This window comes from Otolemur garnettii, unplaced genomic scaffold (genome assembly GCF_000181295.1).
Source record: "Otolemur garnettii isolate 467f Iridium unplaced genomic scaffold, OtoGar3 scaffold00151, whole genome shotgun sequence".
Taxonomy (NCBI): domain Eukaryota; kingdom Metazoa; phylum Chordata; class Mammalia; order Primates; family Galagidae; genus Otolemur; species Otolemur garnettii.
The window spans coordinates 636802-645844 of NW_003852546.1; the positions used below are offsets into that span (position 1 = coordinate 636802).

Here is a 9043-nt window from a genome sequence, read left to right on the forward strand (position 1 = left end):
GGCAGCAGGCTGGTGGTGAAGAACGGCTCACCCAGGAGAAGAGAGACCTGGTGATCAGGGCAAGAAGCAGGACTCAGGCATCAAAAGGGCTGAGCTGAGGGGTAAAGGCAGGTCACAAGTTTTATAGGCCATTCGTTCATTCACTCAGTCAACAAGCAAGCATGCCAGGTATATACTTGCCCTTGAAGATACAAAGAAGAGAAACAGATATGAGTGCAGAGTGCAAGAAACAAATAGGAAGCTGTCCTCACCTGACAGGCAGAAGGAAGGAAGGGGTGCACCGAGGGACCCAGAGATAAAAACACCAGACAGGGCCTCCAGAGTAGCATCCTGCACATCCCCACTTAAAGCTTTATCTCCCCCACTTATCAGTGCTTGCTGCAGGGTCTCTGTCACCAGGCTCTGTGCACAGCCCCAGTGGGGATGCTGACAGCACAACCCCCCTCCCCCCCCGCAAAGTGCCTGGCCCAGAGAATATGTTCAGTGAGGCAAAAGCAAGGTCCTCTGGGGCCCCCACATGTGTCAGGTAAGTGTGCGTGGGGTGCGCAGAAGCCAGACTACCCAAAGACAGTTGAGGGCCTGTTAAGGGAGCTGGACTTGTCCTGGAAACAAAAGCAGAGCCACTGACAGCTTTTATCAGTTTAAAATAAAATGGAATGTGATTCAGAAGGTCCCTCTAAGGCATGACATGGGTGGAAAACAGCCCTGCATACACACCCTGCACCTGACCCTTGCACTGGACACAGGGTGAGAATGCCTGTTCTCATAAATTCTATTCCACAGGATCCTAAAGTCTAGCCAGGACACTACATAAATGGCTTACAGAATTATCTTCTAGACTCTCAGCTATGAGGGGGTAAAAAAGGCAACTTGTAGACAAACGTTTACAGCAGCATAATATACAACAGCCCTAAAAGAGAAACAAACCAAATGTCCATCAGCTTATGAATGGAAAAATAAATCTGGTATGTCCATTTGATGGACTATTATGGACAATTTGAAGGACAATATTTGAAGGACAATATCAAAAGATACCAAGAAACTAGAACCCTCATATTGCTGATGGGGATGCAGAATGGTACAGACACGAGGGACAATAGTTTAACTTTTTACAAAGTTAAACATAATTACCATACAATCCACCAATTCCATGACTAGGCATATGCCTAAGAGAACTAAAAACATGTATCTTCAGGGTGGCACCTATGGCTCAAAGGAGTAAGGCGCTGGCCCCATATACTGGAGGTGGCGGGTTCAAACCTGGCCCCAGCCAAAAACTGCCCCCCACCCCCGCCAAAAATTCACACACTGGCTGGGCTAGATGGCTCATGCCTATAATCCCAGCACTCTGGGAGGCCAAGGCAGGTGGACCATTTGAGCTCACAAATTCAAGATAAGCCCGAGGAAGAGTGAGACTCTGTCTCTAAAAAACAGCCAGGCACTGTGGGTGACACATAATCCCAGCTACTTAGGAGGCTAAGGCAAGAGAATCCCTTAACCCAAGAGTTTAAGGTTGCTGTGAGCTATGACGCCATAGCACTCTACCAGGGACAAGAAAGCGAGACTCGGTTTCAAAAAACAAACAAACAAAAAACCCCTCACACACCCATCTTCACCAGTGTTATTCAAAATAGCCCCAAACTGGAAACATTCCAAATGTCCATAACCAGGTGAATGGATAAACAAAATGTGCACAGCTACACAACGGAGCACTACTCAGCATTAAAAAGGAACAGGATGCTGATGACATTTTACAACATGGATGAACCTCTAAGACATTATGTTCAGAGTAAGGAGCCTGACACAAAAAACCACGCAATGCCTAAAGTGTTCAGAAAAGGCAAATGCATGGAGACAGAAGCCAGATCAGTAGCTGCCAGACCCTGGGAGTGAGTGGTGTGCTGAATGGCTCCTAGGGACTTTGGGTGATGGAAATGTTCTAAAATGAGATTAGGTGACACTTGAAATGGATTCATTTTATGGTATGTCAATTACATCTCAGTAAAGCTGTTATCTAAAAAGAAAGGCTGGTTGGAAAGATGAAAGATAACAAGCTCTGTTTTGAAGGAGTCCAGTTCCAAGGGCTGTGGGATAGTCAAGGAAAGATAAAGATAAAACATTTGAATCCACAAAAGGTGAAGAGTAAAGACCAACTCTGTTGGTCACTGAGGGAGGGGATGGAGATGGAGGGAGGGACCAGGGAGAGCACCAAGAACAGCAGCATGAAGAACTTCAAGGAGGAGTAGCCAGAAAGGCCACAGGAGAGGAACTGGGGAAGAGTCTCTCGAGAACAGAGGGAGAGGTCCACAGGGTCGCAAGGGCCAAGGCCGTGGAGTAGATAAAGCCCACAGGGAGGCCACTGCTAGTACAAGATCACTAGTGGGAGCAGTTTCAGGGCTTGGAAGACCACCTGAACTAGAAGATATGAAGGGAAGATGAAGACAGAGGATAGCAAAGAAAATAGAAAAGAGAGTGGTGTGCCCTGCTCCAACAAGTCCTAATAGAGCTGCTCAGCCCTGCCTTGGAGCAGAGATGAGCCCCAGTTAAGACTAATACAATTGGCTCGGCGCCTGTGGCTCAAGCAGCTAAGGCACCAGCCACATACACCTAAGGTGGCGGGTTCAAATCCAGCCCGGGCCCGTCAAAGAACAATAATGGCTGCAACCAAAAAATAGCCGGGCGTTGTGGCGGGCGCCTGTGGTCCCAGCTACTTGGGAGCCTGAGGCAGGAGACTTGCTTGAGCCCAGGAGTTGGAGGTTGCTGTGAGCAGTGAGGCCACGGCACTCTACCCAGGGGCTCAGCTTGAGGCTCTGTCTCAAAAAAAAGAATAGTACAATTATTTGCTTACTGAGCAGCTCCACAAAAGTCCCCAGCTGACAAGATATGTGGAGGACTCAACATGAGACCCAGAAGACAGTGGGGTACTTGGGGCTACCTCAGTGCTGCACTGCCCATGCTATCACTGCCACAGTGTCACCGCCAGGCTCCTGCTACTCACCTTTTTGCCCTCCAGGTCTGCATTCTTTAGTAACTCTGGCCGTTTCTCTATGATATTAATTTTATCTTCCAACTGGTTAGCCTTGAAGATCTTAGAAAGAAAACAACAAAATTACTATATTTATAATATTGTTTTTGTCTAGGAAAAAAACATCTCTCAAAGTAACATTATCTACTTCAGGTTTTCTGGCCAAATAGTTCTGAAGCAGCACTTTTATCTGCTCTATGGAAATTCCCTCCCATGCTACCCCAAGTTGCATCCTATGTAGACCAAGGATGAGGGCACTGGCAAAATGTAGAAACAAAAGAAATTTCTCCTGCAGGCACATGGCAGGACTTAGCCCAAGCCTACAGTTCCCCTTCAGAAAGGAAATCAAAAAACCAATCACTGGCCAAGGGGAGAAGTAAACACCATCTCCAATTATGCCATAAGCCGTGAGTCCCAGGGCACTGATGTCCCAGAAACACCTCATACATCCTGTGCTACCACTATGGAGATTTTGTTTTTCATAGTTTTACGTGAAGTGAGGAGAAAAGCCTAATTCTTCAACCACAAAACACAAAGCAGAGTACAAGTGTCCCCTTCTATCTCAATGACAGCCCTAGAAACTTTCTGAGCCACTCTCTAGGCAGGAGCCAAGACAACAGAGAGCAGCTCCTGCTGGTGGCTGCCACTGCCTATCCCCTTTCCCTCACTGCTGATGCCACTTCAAAGATACCAATCCCAGACTCAGAGAGGAAGGTCCCTTAGGTCTCATTATTTCAGCAACAATTATCACTTACTTTTTTCATCAGCTTATGAGAAGCTGCTGAACTCTCAATTGTAAATACCTAAAGAGAATACCACACTGTTAGTTCTAAGAGATTCACTTAACAGAGGAAGAAATTAAAGATTAAAATGTGGCAAGATCATTCTGAGACAGAGGGCACAACTAAACGCTACCTGTGCTCAGTCCATACCTGGAACAGCACCCACACCACACACTGCCCCCAGCAGAACCCATGCGCAGCTCCACAGTGGGCACCACTGCCTGACCATGCAGGGAAGAAACCCCTCAGCCCCTGAGCCAAGCATGCTGTGCATATGACAGTGGCACCAGTAAAGAGCTTCAAATGCACAACTGTGTACAGGGACCCCCTGGGGAAGCTGACAGAAAGGCACTGGTCCAGTACCTGCTCTGCCCCGAGGTGGTGGGCCAGTACGGAGAGCAGGCTGCCATCGCTGATGCAGAGGCACACACTGCCAGGCTTCAGCACCTGCAGGAGAAGAGCAGCCTCAGCACAGGGCTTCTCAGAGTTGGTCAGAAGATTCCTGGTGGTGAGCTGCAAAAGTGCTTCCCTGCTCCTGGACTGCTCTCCCAGATTCTAGCAATGAAATCTGATCTTTTCCTCAGTCCACCTTCCCCGTCACAGAGCTTCACAGAGCTGGATCGTCCTGTCTCCATGTGGCCATGATTGCCACCCAGGCCTCCGCAACCACCCCACCCTCATGAGAAACTTTCAACCCAGGAAAGCCTGCCCCACCCACAGGGGGCCACCTCCCAGTGTATGACAATGACAGGCATCTCTGCTGGCAGCACAGACAGCTATAGACCTGCCACTTGAGGCTCCAGTGTTCTCAAGTCATTCTCTAAAGGTAGAGGTTCCTTTATGGGCCACAGAGCCCTTTGAGACAAACTTAGGAGGGCCTGGATATTTCCCCACCACCCAAAATGCATACACATGCGCGCATGCACACATATTTCTGTACACACCTCCGAGAGTCCCCTTTCCACACCCTGCCTGTGGTCCCCAGGCTGAGAGTTCCCTGCTACAAGCATCAGAGAGCAAAAGTTTACAGATAGGAGAGTTACACAGTCAGATTTACATTTTAGGAAATTTTAGAAAGGTGACAATAGATACAAAAGAGGAGAAAGGGTGGCTGAATCCACAGGGGTCATCTACACCAATTACTGGTGGCCACAATGGCAAAGGCAGGACAAATGAGGGGCTGAGGGAGGCTCTCACAGGCCAGCAGACAATAAGCCCTTCAGGAAGTCCAGTGACAAGCTCTCCAGGTTGCTGCTCAAGTGCCCACTCCAGAGGAGCTAGCTGCAGCCACTCACAGTCAAGGAACACAGAAAACAAAATTGGCAAATCATAAGCAGAGTATTGGGGCCCACAGGACAAAGGGCTTCTTTCCCACAGCCACCTAAGGGGCTGGACACTTACGGTCCTCAGGGCCTGGACATATTGATCAGTTCGGCTCTGATCATTGATCTCTCCAAACCGAGGCCGGTTCCAAAGCAGGTGAGCCTGGCAGTCGCACACAGGGCGCATCTGGTGGACTTTGCTGTTCTTTTCAGGGCTGGGCGAGGAAATGAATGTACAGACACAGGTAATGAGCATATCCCTGGGTCTCCAGCATGAATCTGGACTGTGGCTCTTGAAGCTAAGAGGTCAAGAGGCCTCTGAAGCTTAAGAGGTTAGAGGGACCTCCAATTCAACACTGTTCGAGCCCGTCTACTCTAAACAGAATCCAGCAACACATGACAGCCTCTTCTGAGTACACACAAACCAGCAGTGACACATCCGGACACAAACTTTTGTTCTTATTTTATTCTGTTCAGATATAAGTTGGCCCACTCACACTTCTATGGGGTCTACTCATGGGGAATTTACATAAATGCACTGTCTCAAAAGCCCTGTCCTCCAGCACAACAAGCTTAGGCATACCTGGTCCTCTGCAGGCTGTACCACACACAGTAGTCATCGTGGTGGGCTACCAAGCAGAGGGCTGAGCCCTGCACAACGGGTTCCTCTTCTGGCAGGAAGTACACACACTGCATCCAGTGGTCCCGCCACTGAAATGGGGAAGAGACTCAGCTGTCACCAAGCTGTAACAAAAGCAATGCTTCTAATCCAGGAGCCAAATATGTTTTCAGGGAGTCCATGATGTAGACTATAGTGGCTACTGTGACCAGTTATCAAAAGAAAATCTCAAATCAAGCCAGAGGCCCAAGAGCCTGCCAAAACCCTGCTGGCTTTAGGAAGACACAATGTGGCCAAGGTACATTGCGAAAGGCAGTGGCCTTTCCAAGTGGCTCAGGGGAGGAGACAAGTATAGGTTCTAGCCCCTACCTGACCAGAGCAGCAACAATGCTCTCTCTCTGGCATGCTGTGGTGTGGTTGATGTTTCATTTGAAGGTAAAAACAGATTTTACAGGGCAGTGCCTGCGGCTCAAAGGGATAGGGCGCCGGCCCCATATACCGGAGGTGGTGGGTTCAAACCCCCCCCAGATTTTATAGCTAGTAAGATCTGAAGGGGACCCCATTTTATATACAAGGTGGCCATAAAGTTCATGTGCTATTTTATTTTATTTATTTTTAGAGATGGAGTCTCACTTTACCACCCTCAGTAGAGTGTCGTGGCATCACAGCTCACAGCTCACTGCAATCTCAACTCCTGGGCTTACGTGATTCTCTTGCCTTAGCCTCCCGAGTAGCTGGGACTACAGGTGCCCGCCACAACGCCCAGCTATTTTTTTGTTGTTGTTGCAGTTCGGCAGAGGCCAGGTTTGAATCCGCCACCCTTGGAATATGGGGCCGGCACCCTACCCACTGAGCCACAGGCGCCGTCCTCATGTGCAATTTTATTTTATTTTATTATTATTATTTTTTTAAATCCATTTATTTTTTAATTTTTTAATTTTTTTTTTTTTTTTGCAGTTTTTGGCTGGGGCTGGGTTTGAACCCACCACCTTCAGCATATGGGGCCAGTGCCCTACTCCTTGAGCCACAGGCGCCGCCCCCTCATGTGCAATTTTAAATCGCACACTATTTTAAATTACACAGGAACTTTATAGCCACTCTATGTGTGTATATGTATATATAGGTAGGATATACATATGTATGTATATAGATAGATAGGATATATATATGTCCATATACATATATATGTAGGAGATAAGACAGATACAGATATATAGATGGCCCCATGGGACACATTCCAAAAGCTTTAACAACTAGACTTTTGCCTTGTAATTTCAAAATATAATGCATTAAACTTAACTGGGTCCTAGATGGAGGATAACAAAAGTTATTATAAGATGTGGACAAAAATAATGTATTTTGGACCATGTGTTAGATGACAATATGGAATCACTGTCAATTTCTTGGTGTGATAATGGTATATTGCTTACACTAGAGATTTTTCATTCATAGGAGATACAAGTTGAGATATTTAATAGTAAAATGTCACATGTCTGTAACTTCTTTTCTTTTCTCTCTCTCACTCTTTTTTTTTTATTGTAGAGACAGGTTCTCACTATGTTGTGTAGGCTGGTCTTGAACTCTTGGCCTCAAGTGATTCTTCCACCTCAGCCCTCCAAAGTGCTGGGATTCTAGGCATGAGCCACTGCACTAAGCCTGCATCTTACCTTCAAATAATTCAGCAAAAAACTGTGTGTGTGTGTATGTGCGTGTGTGTGTCTGTAGACAGAGACAGAAGGGGGAGGCAGAGAGAGAGAAAGCAAATGTTAACTGATAAATTTAATTAAAAGGACTATTTGTGTTCATTTTTACTTATTCTGTAGATTCACAATTTTTCAAAATAAAAAGTTGGGAAAATAGTATGAAAGGTTTTGTTTGGTTTAGTCCTTTGGATTAAATGGAGTTGTTAAGGCCCTGCAACAACACTCTAAATTGTGAGACACAGTTTACAAAGATCCAGAGTCAATTTAATAAGCTGTGCTGATTGCTACTACAAACGCCACATACGACAAAACTCATGCACTTGGAAAGAGACCAGAGAACGGTTGTTATTTTGGGTGGTAGGACCACAGTGATAGGATTCTATCTTTAAAACAACCCACAAAAACTTAAAAAGGAAAAAGACTACGTTCACATAAATATGCAAACCTCAGAATTATTTATACTAGAAAAACCTGGAATCAGCCCAAATGTCCAGAAGCTCAGAAATAGATATACAAATCCTTATGCAGAGTACTCACAGACATTAAAAATGATGGCTATGGTACAGAATGAAATAAACACAGCACTGGAAAAACTCATGCACTTGGAAAGAGACCAGACAAAGGTTGTTATTGTGGGTGGCAGGACCACAGAGATTTTTAATTTATTTTTGTTTTACAGAATGAAGTTTATCACTCTATAACAGCGCTTCTCAACTGTCCTAATGCCGCAACCCTTTTTTTTTTCTTTGTAGAGACAGAGTCTCACTTTGTCACCCTCGGTAGAGTCCCGTGGCATCACATAGTTCACAGCAACCTCCAACTCCCGGGCATAGGTGATTCTCTTGCCTCAGCCTCCAGAGTAGCTGGGACTATAGGCATCTGCCACAACACTCAACTATTTTTTTGTTGCAGTTTGGCCAGGGCTGGGCCTGAACCCACCATCCTCCATACGTGGGGCCAGTGCCCCAGCCACTGACCCACAGGCGCTACCCCTGCAACCCTTTAATACAGTTCCTCATGTTGTGGTGACCACCAACCAAATAAAATTATTTTCATACACCTGTATTTGTACAGGGTGTATGTGATGGTTTTAGGCAGGGTTGTTCAACCCCCAAAGGGGTCACTGACCTACAGGTTGAGAACTGCTGCTCTATAATCTGTAAGCCTCTTTTTAAAAAAGAAGACCTGTCCTAAAAGGTAGATGCCTGGCTCAACTCATGAGACCACCACCTACACATTCTCTGTCATCTTCAGGAACTAAAGAAAGAAAATTTGGCCACATTAAGACTCCTACAGCCTGGCTTAGCACGTAAGAAATCATCCCACCTGCCTGGCCTTGAATTGAACAAAAAGGCAGGTAAATAACATTCCCATGTATTTACGATGCCTATTTGAACATAAAAATAGAAAATAAAAATCCAACTAAATATGCTTTGGAAAAAATAAACAGAAACAAAGAAGATAAAATAGGTTCTCTTAAATCTGTTATTCATTCCCCCACTATCCCAATTTAGATTTCACAGATCCTGCTGTGCTCCTATGGTACTTCCCTGTCATCAGTCCTTCCCACACTCGCCACCACAGGGGGGTTC

At 46.1% G+C, this 9043-nt stretch overlaps 1 protein-coding gene across 1 annotated transcript in view; it reads right to left on the reverse strand.

Annotated features, from left to right (window-relative positions):
* PRMT7 (protein arginine methyltransferase 7) overlaps nucleotides 1-9043 on the reverse strand; it is a 50014-nt gene that overhangs the window by 4003 nt on the left and 36968 nt on the right. Inside the window, exons 9-14 of the mRNA XM_012811098.2 lie at nucleotides 5713-5840; nucleotides 5209-5344; nucleotides 4171-4254; nucleotides 3781-3828; nucleotides 2999-3088; nucleotides 3-47 (exon numbers count right to left, since the gene is read on the reverse strand). Coding sequence (XP_012666552.1) covers nucleotides 3-47; nucleotides 2999-3088; nucleotides 3781-3828; nucleotides 4171-4254; nucleotides 5209-5344; nucleotides 5713-5840 — 531 coding nt within the window. The remainder of the gene's footprint in view (nucleotides 1-2; nucleotides 48-2998; nucleotides 3089-3780; nucleotides 3829-4170; nucleotides 4255-5208; nucleotides 5345-5712; nucleotides 5841-9043) is intronic.